This window comes from Notolepis coatsorum (assembly GCF_963971535.1).
Source record: "Notolepis coatsorum genome assembly, chromosome: 2".
In the NCBI taxonomy this organism is placed as follows: Eukaryota; Metazoa; Chordata; class Actinopteri; order Aulopiformes; family Paralepididae; genus Notolepis; species Notolepis coatsorum.
In genome coordinates this window covers 88211549-88232273 of record NC_140166.1, presented here as the reverse complement: position 1 = coordinate 88232273, position 20725 = coordinate 88211549, and the positions used below count along the sequence as shown (strand labels likewise).

At 41.3% G+C, this 20725-nt stretch overlaps 1 protein-coding gene across 1 annotated transcript in view; it reads right to left on the bottom strand.

Annotated features, from left to right (window-relative positions):
- Positions 1 to 7917: 7917 nt before the first annotated feature.
- LOC311224177 (LIM and senescent cell antigen-like-containing domain protein 1) overlaps positions 7918 to 20725 on the bottom strand; it is a 34010-nt gene continuing 21202 nt past the window's right edge. Inside the window, exons 8-10 of the mRNA XM_084309050.1 lie at positions 19458 to 19506; positions 19260 to 19335; positions 7918 to 9826 (exon numbers count right to left, since the gene is read on the bottom strand). Coding sequence (XP_084165176.1) covers positions 9712 to 9826; positions 19260 to 19335; positions 19458 to 19506 — 240 coding nt within the window. The 3' untranslated portion in view covers positions 7918 to 9711. The remainder of the gene's footprint in view (positions 9827 to 19259; positions 19336 to 19457; positions 19507 to 20725) is intronic.

Below are 20725 nucleotides of genomic sequence, written 5' to 3'. Positions count from 1 at the left end.
TGATGTACGGTAGCCAGTGGAAGTGGTATCGCACACTTTATCAACATTCTTTTAAAATCCTTTCCCTGTGTCCTTCAAGCGATGATTTGAATACAAAATAATTGTGGTCACGGGTGACTATGCGACTGTTCTGTGCATAGCCTATACAAACACACAGCAATATATGATTATAATGATTTGTCTTAACATTTACGGTTATGGTTAAGATAGAAAGTTAGAGTTATGGTTCAGGTTATGGTTAGTTTAAGGTAACTGGTTAAGGTTAATGTTATGTTAGTTTAAGGTAACGGTGTGGTTAAGGTTAGGGTTAAGGTTATGATTAGTTTAAGGTAACAGTGTGGTTAAGGTTAGGTTATGGTTAGGTTAAGGTAACAAACAATGTGGTTATGGTTAAGTTTTTTTTTTTGTATCCACTTTTCCTAACCTTAACCAACTCCGAAAGAATGCCTAAACTTAACCCTAACCTTAACCAACTCCGAAAGAATGCCTAAACTTAACCGGCGAAAGAAAGACGTTTATATAGAGAGGCGATAAATTAATTAAACGTAAAAAAAAGAAAAAGAAGAAATTGAAGTGATTCGAACTTGTCACCAACTGGACCGCAGGCTCCACAGCAAGCTGGCGAACGAGTTGAGCTAACCGTCGATGTTAAAACGGGGGATTGCGTGCCTCTGCCGCTGCCGCCTGCCTCTGCCGCGTCGCCGCTGGGGCGTGCTAGGCGTGGCACGGGGGGCGCTGAACGCAAGAAGGTTGCCTTAAGTAATAAGCGTCCCCTCCGATACACGAGGAGGCAGCCTGTCACATCTTTTCACCTGCCAGCGCGGACTCTCATTGGCGAGGTGTAACGTGTGGGAGGCTCACACTACCCCCGCCATTTCCTGTCTCTGCTGTGCAGGCGTCTCCAACCGACCTGTAGGAGTCGCTGTCCACAACGTCCAGATTACCACCCATCGACTTCCACCCGCTAACTCTGCCAATTGAGTTAGTATGACGGCTGGCCCAAGCCGGAGGCAACGCCGACAGCCGGAGCCGAACCCGGTGTATCTTGCGTTGGTGATGAGCGCAATGTCCGCTGCACCACCCAGCCGCCTGGTTAGGGTTAAGGTTAGGGATGTCCGATATTATCGGCCGACCGATATTATCGGCCGATATCGGCAGTAAAATGTGATATCGGAAAATATCGGTATCGGTAAAAAAAAAAAAAAAAAAAAAAAAAATTTTTTTTTTTTTACATTTATTTAACCTTTATTTACCCAGGCAAGCAAGTAAGAACCAATTCTTATTTTATTTATTGTCAAAAGTATGCATGTTGGTTTAATTCAACAACAAGAGATATGTAATGTTAATTTTTACTTTTTTAATTATCATATTTTGCACAGATAATGCTTACATTTAGAAAGCCTTTTGAATGCATCCAGTGAAATTATTAATTACCTGAAATTATTCCGTTTTTTTGGGGGGAAACCCTGCATATATCGGTATCGGTTGATATCGGTATCGGTATCGGTATCGAAATTAAGAGTTGGACAATATCGGAATATCGGTATCGGTAAAAAAGCCAATATCGAGCATCCCTAGTTAAGGTTATGATTAGTAAGGTAACAATGTGGTTACGGTTAGGGTTAGAGTTTTGGTGAGGTTATCAGAAAAGTGTGTCTTGGTAGTCTTGAGGTAAAGGCACTTGCTTCCCATGTGATACCTAGGTTTGTTCCCCAGCAGGTGAACTCAAACGTTTTCTGAAAACGTAAAAGAAATTAGTAATATACATGTACTTATTTGTAAATGTGTCAATATATTACTTATTTGTAATAGGTACATCGTACATTTTCTAAAAACGTCAATATATTACTTATGGCTATAACATAACGTACAATATTTACCTTTTTCCTGTGGTCAAAAAGTACTTTATTTACATATTTTAAGCGAGATCGGGCTGCACACACACACACACACACACATAATATATTTAATTAAATTGAATTACAACCTTTTATTAACATTTTGAGGGTGCCCTCATTTTCAACTGTGTCGAGATCCCAATTCATCAAATCATTAAAACAGATATGAATATGAAGGTATGAAAAAGATTGTAAAAGTAAAACAATTACACATCAATAACATTAGGCAGATAAAAAGACAAGAAAAACAAGAAAATAATATAGCCGCAAGCGGCAAATAATGGTTTTCAAGCCATTATTTATCATTATAATCGCAAAATAAGTTCACACACACGGTTCAGCAGTGTTATGAAACATGACCTGCAAGTTTTGTAATGTTTGAATAAGAAAACATTGAAATATAATTCTATTCGTTTTATTCCACGCACATTTTGTGCATTTGTAGCGCCCCCTTATGGTCTATTCGAATGGGATTTTCAGGACATTGTTTCCGGTAGTTATGTGGACATATCACATATGTGGACAGCACATGTTGTGATGATTGGCCTGTTGACTTGCATCTGATGATTGGTTGTTGACTTGCATCTATTTATGTACTTAGCCACGCCTTTTTTAAGTGAATTGGTTAATATCTTCAAAACTAAAAAAGATCAACAATCCTTATACTAACTTTAATATGGTAGTTTGGTAGTAATCGGAAATTTGGTAGTAATCGGACCTACGGTTTAGGAGATGTCAAAAATGTGTTTACATCAAATCCAAGATGGCAGAAAATCCAATATGGTGGACTTTATGGGTCCTTGAGGCAGATTTGTAGAGAGCATATAGATCAGGGAGGGGCAACTGGCGGCCCGCGGGCCGCATGCGGCCCTCACCGACGTTCCATGCGGCCCCAGGCCAATATAAAAAAAAAAAAAAAAAAAAATTATAATATTTTTTTATTTTTTTTATTTTTTTGTATTGTATTCGACTAAGAAGAGTTGGCAGTCGACTATGGCTCCTTTCGATCAATTAGTCGACTATTTGACTAATAGGGGTCAGCCCTAGTGTGGACATATGAAACGCTGTTGAAAGTGCCGTGCAGCTATATGAGGGTTTTGATAAACTGTCGGCTGTTGTTACCGATGGAGCACCGGCAATGAAAGGAAAACGCACAGGATTCGCCAGGCTTCTAAGGCAGAGTGGCGTTGAGTGTCCAATGCTGCACTGCATTATACATCAGGTAAGTTCGCTAACATAATTTCCATCTATTGTGGGTCACTATAATGACCAATGCGAGTCGAGTGTAGTCAAATTATATGCGAGAGTCGTTAAATCGTTTTTCTTTTTTTTTATCTGATATAGGAGGCTCTCTGTGCCAAGAAGCTTGACTACTACAGCCATGTTATGGATTTGGTTACCAAGGTTACCAATCTAATTTGTGGAGGCAACAGGTCACTAAACCATAGAAAGTTTGTCTCCTTTTTGGAAGAGATGGACACTGATTATGGCGACTTGCAGCTACACACAGCCCCCTCACCGCTACGGTGTCAGAGCAGCCCCCACCGTTGCAGCTTGAACTGTGCGAGCTACAGTCAGATCCTTTTTTTCAAGCAAAGAGAAATGAGAGGGGAATTTCGTTTTGGAAACTGCTACCTGAGCCCCGCTTCCCACTCCTCAGGGACTTTGCCCTCTCTATGGCCAGTATGTTTGGGAGCACATACATATGTGAGAGCAATTTCTCAAACATGAAGCACATCAAGTCAAAGTAGAGAAACAGGCTGTCGGATGAAACATTATTTCATCTGATGCAGATTGCATGCACAAACATTGAAGTTGACATTCCTGCTATTGTGCGCCAAATGGAGAGACCACAAGTGTCTCATTAAAGACAGGGGGGAGGAGGAGATGATGAAGAGGTGTAGAGGGGGGGAAGGAGATGATGAAGAGGTGTAGAGAGGGGGGAAGAGATGATGAAGAGATGTAGAGAGGGGGGGAGATGATGGAGAGGTGTAGAGAGGGGACCATTATTATTATTATTATTATTATTATTATTATTATTATTATAACCATTATTGACCCACTGTGGGGCGAGGGTGAATGTCATGCCAGTTTGATAAAGGGTCAATGGGAGGCATGTAGTATTGCACTTTACTTTACTTGCACTTTACTTGTTTACTTTTGTAGTGTTCAGATAACACTAATAACACAAACACAAAGCAGCATTCCTGCTGCATTTCACTACAACAGTAAATCAAAAGTGCAATAATAAATGATTTTGTTAAATGTATACACTTTTATCCTGCTACTAAACAAAACATTCCTGAGTGCTTCATATCCATAACATGCATTTCAGTGTTATAATGTTTTGTTTAGTAGCAGGATAAAAGTTTATACATTTAACAAAATCATTTATTATTGCACTTTTGATTTACTGTTGTAGTGAAATGCAGCAGGAATGCTGCTTTGTGTTTGTTGAGCAGTGGGCTTTAAGTTCATACATTTATTTTATTAGAAGCCTTAATTATAATTGATAATTTTTGTATATATTTGGGGTTACACAGCAATACTTTTAAATTCAGCTGTTTATAAATTCATAAAGTTGAAATTGCATTACTAAATGCATTTGAAATGGAATAAAAACAAAGTTACAACAAATTATAATTGTTTATATACCTTGTGACTATTAGGGCTATTTGAGTGATGGGGTACTACTGGCGGGACTGCCGATAAACAATGCGGCCCCCCAGATTGATTGTGGACATTTTGTGGCCCTCACCATATACAAAGTTGCCCACCCCTGATATAGATGGATGTCTGTATACGTTTTGTGTAAATCTGACTAATGGTGTAGGAGTTCTGACCTTTTAAAGTTGACCTTTGATTATAGCACCAATTGGGGTCATATTTGTTGGAGACCATTTACACACAACTTCCAATCAGATTTTCAGTTTTGCGGGATTTTTGGAGAAAGCATGGCACTTAACTCTTTAATTGCCAAACCCGAGATAAGTCGGGTTAACTCGACATGCGTTTGCTGCCAGACCCGAGATATGTCGGGTTTTGGTCGTTTATTCTTTTATTCAATATTTTTATTCATTATTCATCCAGGGACCTTGGTGTTACCATAGGGAATGAGTCTGAGATCGCCAAAGTGCAATACCGGCCGCATCCAGCTAGACGGCGGTATCGAGCACCCTTTGAAACCTTATATCTTGGCCTGTGCAACGGTCAAATGTCACCTGGTGCAGTTTTCTGTGTCGGGCCAGTCGAGCAGTTCAATATAGTTCAAATATCCCCGATCCATATGTTGTGTTGGGTTATGCCATGGACCAAATGGACATCGGATGTACCAGATGGCGATCAAACAATTGGAATATTATTTTTGGAATACTCCCGAGCACAGGTAAGGACTATCTGACGTCAATTTTAGCTTGATCGTGCAATGCTTTTATACCGATCTGGCTGATAAGTGTTTTTAGTGTTCAATACGAATGCCGTTACTGGCAATCAGATCATCAGAAACGACCCCCCCCCCCCCCCTTTCATGCATTCATGATGGAACATAATACCTATTATATAGATTTGATTTGGGAATAGTAGCGTGTCCAGGCAAGAAACGACAACGTTTATAGTAGGATTCGCGTATGAGGCTATAACACAGCCTTTCGGGAATTACCCCAGACCACTCTAAAACCATACTTATATTCACCACGGTATAACACGGGAACGTATGGATGAAAAGATTTATTATTTTTCACATACTGAACAATAGATAGTTGATGTCAAATGGGCCATAGTATTGTATCCATAGCTATAATATAGAATACAGTTATAGCTCTACAAACAAGGTGACGCACTCCTATCTTTTAAAGCGTGGCATTGCTACGACGGGCCCCGCCTAATAGCTGGCACTGAATGAGTTAAGACAAAACACATTATATCCTATATAATTTTATATGAACTCTTGTTTCTTTAAAGTACATTGCTTACAGCTTGTTATTATGTTTTCTTTTTTTGTGGCCATCTTGGTCTATATGATCACTTACTGTTTGTGTGTCTTGTAAGCCCATATGGGCTGGGCATACATCTGTATGTAAGACAAAAGAATTTAAAATATCAATCAATCCAATAAATGCGTCAAAGTTCATGTTGACCAAAGTTAATTTACCATCTCACAGGAATTAGCTAAACCAATGCTGGAAAAAAAAGCATTAAAACAAAAAAAAGAAACCGTGAGACTGTAAAATTTCGTAATTGAAGCTAAACTACCGATAGCTAAACTGGAACCAATAGAGAGATGTCCTGGTCGACTACAGGAGGTTCACTTGCGTCAGTTAAAACAATACAGTGTACCTGGGAGGTTTAAGATCATGGCCCTAAACTGACCGTAGGCCAGCAGAGGAACCCGAAGAACCAACCAGTCATTTGAACGTGTAGAATAGGTTCCAAGATTTCATTCCAACAGTGATGTAAGGGGGAAGTTTACCAATAAGGGCTTTAAAAAGAAACAAATACTAAAGATAGTTACACCTTTCAACCAGAGAAAGCCATGCAACCTTTTCATAAAGGACACAATGGTTATCATATAATCTGTAATAAATTGAACAATGACTACAAGGTAAAGTGCACTTTCAGCTTTCAACGAACTGACGTGTGTGTCCTAATTTCATTTCAGAAGTCAATAAAGAAAAAGTCACTGAAAGGAGGATGATAATTTGTATTTTCTATGAACCCTCGCGGACAAAATAACAACTCGGTAGTCAACTACATATCCTCTGTGTTTTAGTATTCTGATGGATAGTATACCTAAAGTCCCATTAAAATGTATTGCATGGCATTGATCTCTCTTTGTTAGCAGGAAAGACAATAATTGTGTGAATGACCACTTAACACTTTGACGACCGATGGGCTTAGTCTAATTAGTGGCTAGAGGACCGGGGAATGTAAACAAACATGTGGGTTTTCTAACAGCTATATCTATACTTTATAGTGTTGCTATCTGTCCATTCTCATTGTCAATTGAGTGCATAAACCGTCCCTTCAAAATGGCTTAAAGAAAAAAAAATCCATCAGTAGGTTGTCATTTTATAGCGCCGTGAATATAAGCTTTATCGCAGATTTCGTATCATCTATTTTCTGGAAAGCTAGTTATAGAGCTAAAGGCTACTAACGTTATATTCAACTGCATTTCCGTTTTATATATGCTAATGAAATAACACAAACTGCTTATGATCCGGACTATCCCAGAGCATCTATGGATGAAAGGGGGGCGGCGGGGGACGTCGATTAGTATTATTGATTACCAATACAGTGTCCGTGTAAGTAGCCACATTCACAGATCGATTGCTTGCGTTGCACAGCAAGCTCCGATCCGGCTATAAATTAGGTGATAAATGTCTTACCGTCAGCCCGTGTGATACCCGGCAGCATTTCCCTGTTATCGATCGGCATCTGGTAGCTCGATATGTCCATTGGTTGATGATAAATCCCCTTATTCCATGGTGAAAACTCCGCTTCGAAACGTGATACACGGTGCATGCTGTTGGTTTGGGATCAGAGTAATATGATACTCCGTTGGAGGGTAAAAAAAAAAGAAATTCCATTCGCCCACAATGATACTGCAGTGGAGCGATGGCACCCCTAAGAGGATCTGGCCAGTATTGCATGTTGCCGATTCCACAGAGGAGGGTAGATCTGCAGAGTCGATCGGGGATCTTGATCCGGTTATTAACATGGAATAAAACAATAACAACTTGCCACGGCTATATACGTGCCTCTGGTCCACAACGCATGGCACCGAAAGCCGTATATATACGTGGCCGGTCCCCATTGTGTTAAGGGTCACAGACTTCAGGCAGCAATTGATTGCAAAGGATTTGCAACAAAATATGAAATATGACTTCGTTTACGTTTATATTTTTATCCAAAGCAACTTACAAATTGTGTAGCAAGAGGATCCACCTCTGGTAAGTGGTCTCACAATCTCAGGGGGCTTATACAGAACCAAGCATTTAACTGTACCTTATGTGACAAATAAAACAAAACTTGAGCAGTGCTGAAATTGAGTGTCACACTTTGAGTACATAGTAGTATAGTCATAGTACACAGTAATATAGACACTAAGAAGGTTCATTTTCTTTTCTTACATATATATTTTTTTATTCAGATATTGATTGAAAAGGTGTTTTTAGCCATCCACATGTTCATTTGTACAATTACCTTTGGTCTCCTAAACTGTGGGACTATGTATATAGACAATTCCTACACAGTTGTAAACACCCTCAAAATTAAAGCTGAAAGTCTGCCTAATAGTCATTGTTCCATTTCAAATCCAACATGCTGGAGTACAGAGCAAAAATAACAACAAAAAGATTCAATGTACTCAGACTTACAGACCGCACGGTGTATATGTATGCATGTATATATATTTATTTGCAAACCTCTGAATTCTGGTAGGGCCACAGCCCTACTGACTATGGGCTTCCTGCGTTGGCTGAGGCTCAGGTCTTTTCAACATGCCTCAGTGCTGTGTCCCTTTGTTCTTTTAATAGATCCGAGTCATGGTGTATGGGCTCCTAGTACCTCTCGCTGTCTGAAGCAGAGCATGCATATACGTATACACACTTAACCGAATACCAAAGAGACTCTAGAAAAGAACACTTTAAAAGCAGTGTGAATGGTGTCATTGGGGTGAATGGATGGGGGGGGGGGGTGAGCCTGCCAACGCCACATGTGGCTCACATACATTTCCAGTCGTTGATATTAACATCCCAGACAAGACTGTTCCATGATGGTGTGCATGCTAAAAGTGAAAACATTGTACTAAAAGACATGGCAGATTTATTTGCATATGTGTGAGATTATGTGCATAATAAGCCAGCATTTGCCACCTTTTTGGTGAAGTGTCCCTTTAAGTAGAATATTGCCCTCTACTGTCCACAATCTCTACATAATTAGCATTTCTGATTGAGGCAAATACACAAGACGCACAGCTCAGTAGGATACAATGGCATGAATATATATAGGTAAATGTTCCAATTGAAATTTAATCAACTGAATATTAAGACACATGTACATGGTTCATACAATTAAGGCACAAGACAAAAGCCATTCAAGAAAGATCCAAGCACCATGCTCATTTCAAAATAAAAGTGGGGTGTACATCACATTAGACGTGGAAGATAAAAAAAATAATAATACAGTCTGATAATGGCCAGGCAAACCAAATAGTATCAGTACACCCCTAGTGGTATCACAGTGAACTATTAATGACAGTGATTAATCACAGTGATCGTTTAATGAGAGTATGACAATTTCAGACACTTTTGGATAAATAAAGAAAACATGTAAAAGTACACTTTGAGATAAAAATTCACAAAATTAATTCACCGACTGCCTTCATTCACTGATTGACTTGTCCTGAATTTCCCCAAAGGGATCAATAAAGGAATACCTTATCTCATCTGCTACCAGGACTAGTCCAGTTAATAAGACAGGGTGAATAAGTGACCGATACAAATCAAGGTTAGCTGGTTATGAGCAGGGAATGATAACTAGGATGGAAGTATGATAGTTAGTAGTATTTTAGTATCTGTTCCCCCAAAGATCTCATGACATACATAGTATTATCTGATAATCACAAGCCTTCATGACATTTAATAAAAAGCAAAAGTAAAAAATAAGAAAACGTGAGACCGTAAATTATAATAAATTGAAGCTAAACTACAATATTGGGCTCTTAATAAGATGCAGCAGTTCTCATGAGTCTCAACAGGAACCCATAGAGACGTTATCTCTCTCTCTCTCTCTCTCTCTCTCTCTCTCTCCTCGACTACTTGCGTCCGGCGGTCTCCGCCAGCTTCTTCAGCCTCTTCTTCAGCTCCAGGGGAAACTTCTCATAGCATTTTTTACACACCGGCTTCATATCGAACTCTACAAACTTGTTCCTGTGAAGACGAAAGGAAGATCATAATGAATACTTGTAATGGAATGACTTGCCATACGTCAGACTCTCTCACGTTTACCAACCGATCTAACAAACAATCAATCAATGTCCATTTGCTTTGTCTAATTGCAGTGTTCGTTTTGTTTAGGTGTTTTTTTTATGCGTTTTGTCAATATATTGTGATGAGTGTGAATGTATATTGTCACCATGTAAATTATTGGACCCCAGGAAGAATAGCTGCTGCTATGCAAAATATAATGGGGATCTAAATAAAACAAACAAACCATCAAATTTTACTAGTGATCTCACCAGTCGTCTGTTACCACCTCAACACCTACTGTAGGCCTGAAGAGGATCGGTCATTGAATTGCCCTTTTAAAAAGGTTTCTTTCTTATTTTCCTATTAAGGTTTTATAGTAGTTTTTACTCATCTTCATTGAGGGTTAAAGGTCAGGAGATGTTGTGAAGTCGACTGAGACATGGACTGTACAAATAAATGTGACTTGAATGTAGTGTTAGTGACGTCCTCTGCTAAGAGATGTATATTAGAGCTCTTTGGTACCCAGTACATCCTCAGGCCTAAGAAATTCTTAGTCCAATAGTCATATCATTGATCCACTAATCAATTCAATGATTTAATTGACAAATGTGTAAAATTGTGTTTCCCACATAATGATGCAGACTGACCTCTTTAAATCTAGTGCTTACTAGATTTGAGATGTGCTTATAATTTTTCAGGAAATAACTCAGCATAAAGATAAGACTAATCGACTAACAAAGTCTTGGACGATAGGACCAAACTAACCAAAGTTACAATGTTGTGTTCATTCATAGTTAAAGACAGTAGAGGCACTTACTTTCTGGTGATGTATGACATTTTACAACTGCAAATACATGGGCTATCCAAAACTATTTAAAAACTGACTTATATGGTTCTTTGGTGCAAGGGTTAAATTATTACCAAGTGTTCTGATGAATGTCACATCAGTGTAGGTGTCATGAACACAGACGACTGCAAGGTGAAGTCTCAACGCAAACAAAACAAACCATGAGAAGAATGGAGACGTGAATCAAGAGCACCACACTATGTGAAAGCAAACAGGAAGGGAGTAGGTTGAACCAAAGAGAAAGGATGGAACTGGTGCGACTGGTAGAGTAGAGGTCTGGGTAGAGTAGAGGTCTAATAACTGGGGAGACTGGTATAGTAGAGGTCTAGGTAGAGTAGAGGTCTGGGTAGAGTAGAGGTCTAATAACTGGGGAGGGTGGTAGAGTAGAGGTCTGGGTAGAGTAGAGGTCTAATAACTGGGGAGGGTGGTAGAGTAGAGGTTAGGCCTGGGCGGTATCATAATTTTCACACCGTTATACCTTGATTACCTAATACCCCGGTGTACGGTATATGACGGTATGACTTTCATTTTCATCAGCGGGGGGGGGGGGGGCAACCAGGGGAGGAAATTAGGCCACTTTACTCGCCAATTGCGAGTATTTTTTACGTTTGGCGAGTAATTCATGAAGAGCACTCGCCAGTCTGGCGAGTACTAGTAATTACAAAACAAAACAAAAAAATCATTCTGCAATCTGCTGATTCGCTCACTGGCACAAACCGAACTCTGACTCCCCCCTTGATTCCTCCCATTTGCGCCACATAATAATCAGACCATAACCAATGAACATCATCGTTGTACAGATGCGCTCTAAGCTCCTCCAATGAACACTCATTTTCTAGAAGATGCCGCCCATCTAGGGGAAGTGGACAGACCACTGCGCGCAGACCTACAAACTCCTGCCACCGGCAGCCGGCTTGACAACGTAGACAAACTTACAAAAACACATCAGTGGATGAAAATAATTGCATGTAGAGTCGTCGCTTTCGGATATCAGTGCGGTCTGACATGGGGGCGAACAACAGCACGCGACGCGTCTCCTTCGAGTCGGATGAGAATGACAAGTCAACCAGCATTAGCCGGCTAGCTACCTAGCATGTAACAAGCTACCATAACGCGCATTCAACATAGTGGACGACTATACTGAGCGACGTTGCTTAAATGCAGCCGAGTGACATTTTATTATTACCGGGTTTCCCCCCATATGCCATATCACCACTCGCCCATATGCCCTTCACAACGGTGATGTTGTCATACTTGGCATTCAGAATACACCTGCTGAACCCCTAGCGTTGTCGATTCGGTTCCAATGTATTGTCATCTTACAGCACAAGTACAGTACAACCAGAATACATTTGGCATACAACCAGAGTGCAAATGTAACAAGTCAAGTTCAAGTTGTTTTATTTAGCTATTACATTACAGTGAAATGCTTGGTTCTTTCACTGCCCAACTCAGTTCAACCTAAACCAGCCCAACCCAGTATTGATTGATTGAAAACTTTATTAACAGATTGCAGATTGGGTACAATACAGTACAGCTCAATACACACAATTGTTAAGGGGATGCAGACCAGAGAAGGACTTTCGTCTTGTTTACATCAGGGTCCCCCATTTTCAATTCATTTTCAATTCATCATTCAGTATAACCTAGACCAGCCCAACCCAGCATCTTTCACTGCCCAGTTCAGCCCAACCCAGTCCAGTATAGTTCCCTCTTTCATGTTAATATGTGATTTAATGATGTAATATTTTGAAGAGTAGAGACAGTGTGATTAATTTGCTATGATTGAAAATCAATTTAGACGAAGACGTACAAAGAAGTAATTATCACAATGAGCGATTTTTTTTGTCTGGTAAAAAATCTGTTTGGCTGGTAAAAAAAATCAGATACTCGCCAGTTGGCTGGTAAGCCAAAAAGTTAGTTTCCTCCCCTGGGGGCAACCCATGTTACCAAGTAAACAAATCGCGGAGATGGCCAGTTAGCCCGCAGCATCCGACTGCTACCATCATTAGCTCTCAGAATGGAGCCACTAGCCAGAAGCCCGCAGCATTCTAGTAATACTAACGTTAACTCTCAGAATGGTAGCCAGGAGGCCTGTACGTTAATGCCAAGCAAGCAGTGCAAAAATGCTTCCGCATTCGTCACCGCACGCTAGTGCGGTAAAGCGCCCTTCTTTTCAGACAAATGCTACCGTGCGTGCACCGGCGGCGGCGTGCTCGCTCAGGTGCGTGCGTGCGCCGGCGTGCTCGCGCGAGGTGCCCGCGCATGCGCATGAGATCCCGCCTTGAGCGGAGCTCAATATATATAAGTCACCGCCCCTTATTCAGTATCTACCAATAGCTCAATTGGCAAGGACACATGGCTGTGGATCCTATGGCTTGTTTGCTGGCGAGTTCGAATCCCATCGAAAATATTTTTTAACGTGATTTTTTTTTAACGTGTATTATTTCGCCGGTTAAGGTTATTTCGCCGGTTAAGGTTAGGCATGGTTAAGGTTAAGGTTAAGGTTAGGCATTGTTTCGGAGTTGGTTAAGGTTAGAACGGTTAAGTTTAGGCGCTGTTAAGGAGCTGGTTAAGGTTAGAGTTTGTCAAAGAGAATGGCAATATAATTTCTATGGTTAAGGTTAGGCATGGTTTCGGAGTTGGTTAAGGTTAGAACGGTTAAGTTTAGGCGTTGTTAAGGAGCTGGTTAAGGTTAGAGTTTGTCAAAGAGAATGGCAATAGACAGCCTATTTCCGCGCGACCTGGGCGCTGGGCGGCGGAAAATGAAAGGCGCATTACTGCATGCCACTACGATAAATTTTTGCACTGCTTGCTTGGCATAAAGCTACACGCAGCCAGGAGCCCCGCAGCACCATAGTACTAGTAACGTTAGTATTGTGTATTCAAAAACGCACCGGACTGCGACGTAACGTTTTACCGTTTATTTGCTTGTTCCACCAGTCCACAACAACACACACTCGTTACCACAACGCTTTACGGTATTTTCACAGCACTGTCGCAACATTACCGTAAAGCGTGACCACCGTTGTGATACACATACACAACAGTTAGCTCTCAGAACAGCCAGTTAGCCCGCAGCACCAGGCAGCAACGGTAAGCGCGTCTCGACTCTAATTTAATTTCCAGTGAAGCGGGGTTTCCCCTCCTCCTCCTGTGTGTAGTAGAGTCTAGAAAACCAGCTCTCCGGCTCGCTCCACTAGTAGTGAGGACTGGTCTCGCCCTCTGCTGGCGCGTGTGTGCAGTGCACTACAACCAACCACTGTTAAAACTCCGTTTCACTGTAATATAAACTGAAACGGATCTTGTGATTTTGACGGTATTGGTTTTCAATACCGTCGGGATTTCTAAATACCCTGGTATACCGTCATACCGCCCAAGCCTAGTAGAGGTCTAGGTAGAGTAGAGGTCTGGGTAGAGTAGAGGTCTAAGCATTGGTGCAGCTGGGTAGAGTAGAGGTCTGGGTAGAGTAGAGGTCTAAGCACTGGTTCGGCTGGGTAGAGTAGAGGTCTGGGTAGAGTAGAGGTCTAAGCACTGGTTCGGCTGGGTAGAGTTAGGGCTGGGCGATAAAATGATAATGATAATTATCGCAATATATTTGAACTAAGGCTGTCAAAGTTAACGCGGTATTAACGCACAATTCTATTAATGCCACTATTTTTTTTAACTCACGATTAACTTTTTAGATTAACTTACTAGACTTCACTCAGGTGTATTATTGATACCGTCTTTGATACTATGTTTGTTTCTGACTCAAAGTGTGTGTGTGTGTGTGTATGTGTGTGTGTGTCCAGTCGCGAGTCACGGTGCATGTGGTGGTTTGTCCACCAAAAATGCGCCAAAAGATATAAAAGAAACTAGCAGAGCCAGAAAGGTTCAACTCCCCTGGAACCACAGACACTGTTTTTGGTACTTTCGCTTTCAACCCAGCTGTAGCCTGAGAACTGGAGTGTGAGGGGCTGTAACACTAAAGATGACGGCAACAACAAAGAATTGCTGCAAAATAAACATACATTTGTTGTTTAAATAATAATAATAATAATTAAATACTAATATAAATATCAATAATTATCGATATGAACAATTATATCGTGATAACATTTTTGGCCATATCGCCCAGCCCTAGGTAGAGTAGAGGTCTAAGCACTCGCCCTGTTTGCGGGTGGGAAGCCGATGGCGTATGAGTTGTGGTCATTGCAATAGTGACTCCTACTGGTCGGTCGGGCCCCTGTTTAGCAGTGAGGGGATCTGGGGGAGATAGCGTGAACCTCCACGCACGTTACTCTTTCCCAGTGCAACTTCTAGCTGTCAGGTGAAAAAAAGTGGCTGGTGACTCCATATGTATCGGAGGAGGCATGTGGTAGTCTACACCCTGCCCAGACCAACAGAGGAGACATGTGGTAGTCTACACTTTCCCCAGACCAACAGAGAAGACATGTGGTAGTCTACACCCTCCCCAGGCCGACAGAGGAGACATGTGGTAGTCTACACTCTCCCCAGACTGACAGAAGAAACGTGTGGTAGTGTACACCCTCTGCAGACCAACATAGGGTAGTCTACACCCTCCCCAGACCAACAGTAGGGTAGTCTACACCCTCCCAGACCAACAGTAGGGCCACGCAACGAGCAGGAGGGAATTGGCATAACAACAAAATTGGGGGATGGTAGAAAAAGATAGAAAAGGGTAAAAAAAAGAGGATGGTACTAACCAACAGATGGAACATGAGAATGAAGAACAGTAGGAAGAAGAGGAAGAGTACTGAGATGAAGAAGAGGAAGAGTACTGAGATGAAGATGAGGAAGAGTACTGAGATGAAGAAGAGGAAAGAGGTCTACAGACAGACTGAAGGCTTTTTCTTGCGCTCCTTGGCGTCACGTTCGCGTCGGGCCAGGCGACGCTTCAGCTCCTCAGGCATGAACTCATAGCAGCGCTTACACACCGGTCTCAGGTCAATCTCCACAAACTTATCTCTGGGTTAGTGACGTTGAGGAGGAGGAGGACAGAGGAAGGGAGGGAGGAAGGAAGGACACACAGGAGTAGTAGAAAGATTTAGAGACATTCTGAGACATGGACCAATAGGAAGCATGGTACAGGATCATGGACCAATAGGAAGCATGGTACAGGATCGTGGGCCAATAGGACGCATGGTACAGGATCGTGGACCAATAGGAAGCATGGTACAGGATCGTGGATCAATAGGAAGCATGGTACAGGATCATGGACCAATAGGAAGCATTGGAAGAGAATCGTGGTCCAATAGGACAGGAGCACATTTGTGGAATGAGTTGCCTTTGACCATCAAACAGGGCTTGTACCTGTATAGTTTCAATGTGAAAATGTCCCAGAGTAGTCCTCAGGACATGGACAGTGGAGGGAGGCTTCCTGCTTTAGTGTGTGAGATCTGTATGTTGTATATATTTTATTAAGGGAGAAAGATTATGCAGCATTGATTACTATTTCACGTTTCATGTCAAGGAAAATATATTGTTTGATGTTTGAGGGGCGACAGTGGCTCGGGAGGTAGAGCAGTCATCTGGGTATGTAGTATTTAACTTTTTAAATGTAACTTTTATCATAGGGCTGGGCGATAAAAGATAACGATAACTATCGCGATAAATTATTTCCTCGAAATAAACATGAAACGTGGTCGCAAAGTTTCGATATATCGATTTCCAAGCTTGGCTCCGTTCAGCCTCGGCTCACCACACTCACTAACAACAACCAACGTTACGTGATGACGTGACGTGCATACGCACAACAGCTAACAACCAATCAGTGAAGGAGATGGCCGAGAGCGAACGAGATCCGGAAGGAGACCCAGAGGTACTAGGACTCACTCAACAACAAGGCTTGCTAGGCTAATTAGCTTGCACGGCGTTGTTTTATATATTTACGTGCCGAGTATGTGTGTGTTTTGAATTCTGAGGCCACGTTTAAGTAGTGTGGGGTATACAGTGGACGTAGTTTCAATATATTGTGGCGGAAGAGAGTATTTTAGTGTCATATTTAGCACATTGTCGTGGAATACACCGCTTAGAAGCAACAGGCTGGCTAGGATACCTAGCTTGCACGGCACTGTTTTATATATTTACGTGCCGAGTATGTGTGTGTTTTGAATTCTGAGGCCACGTTTATAGTAGTGTGGGAGTGGACGTCGTTTCAATATATTGTGGCAGAAGAGAGTATTTTAGTGTCATATTTATTGTCATGAGATACTCCGCTTGTCGGCTAACTGTTAACGTGCGCGGACTGATGACGACATCAACTCGACTTGAGACATTCGCAGCAGCATATTAGAAGTTAATTAAACTTGACAGACATTATATCGACGATAATTATCGATATCGAATTATATGAAAATAATTTTATAATTTTATCGCGATAACGTTTTTGGTCATATCACCCAGCATTATTTATCAACATACTGTAGGCTGATTATGAGCATATTTATCTTAATACTATGTGCTGCTGAGACAAAGGACCACAATGGAAATAAGTCTGACTTTCTTGTGCTATGCTTGATAGTTTTAGGATGCATGACATTGACTTGACTTGTTGTAACATGTATAACCTCTTAACACTTTCAGTGCCGGCCTCCGTTTCCTATTTACCCCGTTGAATGCCACCACCAACTTCAATGATAGAGCTCTCATATTTGCGAACGCATAAACTATATCTTAAATTATGGCTATGTGTCTAATCGGTTCATTTCCGTTTTATACCATTTTGAAAAACACTCGTTTCTTGAAACTTCCAGAAGATTTCAGAAGATTCTGTGATAATCGCCCTTTACTGGAATACACTGGAATACACAAAACACGTTATAATTTTTCTGCCTATTTATGAATCGTTTTGAAATAAACGCTAGATTATCGATAGTATATGTGTACTTATGCTCGCTATAGAAGCGGGCTGAAAAATCGATTCTCTTATTTCCTGATCGCACACACACATACACTCACACATATGGCACACGCTGATATATAGGTGAAAATAGCTCTGATTATCCCAATACTGGTAAAATAGATTCCTTACCTCAGATCAGATGTTCTCCAAAAAGATAATTCAAATTCAATCGCGTTTATTGATCCAACGCTGGGTACTGGAAATATATATTCCACGCTGTTCTGATGGTCCACAATGAGTCCAATCGGCTCGGGTTACTTGCCTGAGAAGTAAAATGTGGATTCCGGACTCTTTTTTTCCCATGCGTTTCATTCAATCCAATCCAAAGGGGTGCAGTACCATCCGGGAGACGATAGGGGGCGGTATTTTCCCAATTCAAGTTCAGACAGATCCCCACTGGTAACGTGAGGCTAGATTGATGAAATATGAATGTAAAATCGCTAATAAAAAAAATAACGATTAAAAACGAGATATCTCATCGGCTGGCACTCAACGGTTGGCATGAACTAACGAATTATGCCGTGGCTGGGAAAGTGTTAACATGCAGGCAGAAAAGTGGCCATTTTTGTTTTTGAGGACTGCATACTTTCTTTGCAAACCAAAATACTATACTTTATACTTATAGCACATGCATAAATCTCTTTTGAAAGATAACATTCTGTTTCTGAAGTTTCTGATACAATAAAGAAAGATAATTTTTTGTGCTAATGAAATAGAGTAACATGGGTCTGAACTTGAGTTGTAGAAAAACTTGTTACTCACGTTTTTCTGTAGTAGTAGTAGCAATATCCAAATATAGTATATCCCAAAAAATTGGTATGAGCTGGAAAACACCCTGGGTCCATATAGCCTGAAGTCTTATGTAGTACATGTCCAAATTTCAGAAATGAGTGATTAGGAGTGATTTTGGTAAACTGTGTACAAAAAGAAAGCTCTCATCCTCATTGACGCCGTTTTTTTCTCTTCCTGTATTCGCTCGTGACTTTTCACCTAGATCCCTGATTCACACATCCCCACGTGGGCGATCAATGGAAAGCCACACTCATTGTCCATAATTTTCGAGATCACCAACCAGGCGTTCAAAACTTGTAATCCCTATCTGATTGGATCAGATTTGTATTCATTCATTTAAACTCATTATGAATTGAAAATGGGGGACCCTGATGTAAACAAGACGAAAGTCTTTCTCTGGTCTGCATCCCCTTAACAATTGTGTGTATTGAGCTGTACTGTACCCATTCTGCAATCTGTTCATAAACATTTTCAATCAATCAATCAATCAATAGGGATTCAATGTTTTGAACTCCTGGGCCCAAATGATTGACGGAGTTAGAGCCCCGGGAGTCGGGGGTGGTAATCAGACTCTGCCGTGTACTTTGGTGCAGGCCTCACATATCGGCATGTAACTTGAGAACCGCTGAACGGATTTTGACGCCTGAAACGACAATCGACAGGCAACAAATAGGGCTTTAAAAAAGATGCAGACCCGAGGCGCTAGGGGCCGCCAAAAGGCTGTGTCGCGCCGGTGGGCAAATCGTCCTAAAGAGGGCCCATATACGGGCCGTTGCATGATAACAGAGGTTATTAATTGTTAAATAAACAAAACTAAAAGCATGGGACGGCTGGGTAAGTGAACTTACTTGAGGGTGAGTTTGGTGTTGCAGGTGGAGCAGGAGAAACAGTTGACACACCAGGCCTTGTTCAGGGCAGACACCACTGAGAGACAGCAGGGGAGAGAAACTATGAACATCTCCAAATAACTTTGTAAGAATGAGAATGTTTGGTGCATAAAGAACAGTATTACTAAGCATGCTGTGTTTTACTAAATAGATCCTCACCGTCGCCCTCGATCACACGGTTGCAGTGATAGCAGACGTCTCCAAAGAGCTTCACCGTCGAGAAGTAAACACAGATTAGACTTTCGTACATCAGACAGAATCGGTACAACAGTCTATGATTGCTAAAACAGTCCAAAGTGATGTAGACACCAATGAAAGGTTAATGTCACAGTTATTTGTGAAGTAAATGATCAGCGTGACCAGCGGCCCTTTGGAAGAGTCCTAATGACAATGACAATGGTGTTGCATGTTGTGAATGTGATAGGGTCATCACATTACTGACTTGGAGGCAGAACAGAGTCAATTGTAGCGTGATTGCTGAATATGAGCAGTTGTGTCCTGCCAGTCTAAGTAGTAACAGTTGTTCTCTGCCAGTCTAAATAGTAACAGTTGTTCTCTGCCAGTCTAAATAGTAACAGTTGTTCTCTGCCAGTCTAAATAGTAAGTTGTTATCTGCCAGTCTAAGCAGTAACAGTTGTTTCCTGCCAGCCTCAGTAGTAACAGTTGTTCCCTGCCAGCCTCAGTAGTAACAGTTGTTCCCTGCCAGCCTCAGTAGTAACAGTTGTTCCCTGCCAGCCTCAGTAGTAACAGTTGTTCTCTGCCAGTCTAAGCAGTAACAGTTGTTCTCTGCCAGTCTAAGCAGTAACAGTTGTTCCCTGCCAGCCTCAGTAGTAACAGTTGTTCTCTGCCAGTCTAAGTAGTAACAGTTGTATCCTGCCAGTCTAAGTAGTAACAGTTGTTTCCTGCCAGCATCAGTAGTAACAGTTGTGTCCTCCCTCCCAGTCTAAGTAGTAACAGTTGTTTCCTGCCAGTCTAACAGATTGTAGGAAACCTGCATGTTTGGTTTGTTTTATTTTTTTTCCTCTCCTTTTAAATATTCGAGTCATTTTCCACTGAAGACGCTGCTGTGCCTAACCTTTCCTTTCTGTTCAAAAGACTATAATAACTGTTGGTATCTACTGTTCAGTCAGGATCGGCCCATTAAGTGGCAAAAACGGGCTTGCGTGTTGTTGGTGCAAGCACAACATTCATAGCCATAATGTGGCCTTGTCCGGCACACAGTGAGCATCTCCATTGTCTTTAAAAACCTGGTCAAACCTGGCTAAAAACTGGCTGAGACAGCCACCTTTCACAACCTGACCAGACCTGGCTGGGACTATTGTATCATCATGGTTTAGCTTGTGCAAGCGACCTTGGGTTTCTTGAAAGGCACTATATAAATTTGATTTATTATTATTATTATTATTATTATTATTATTATTATTATT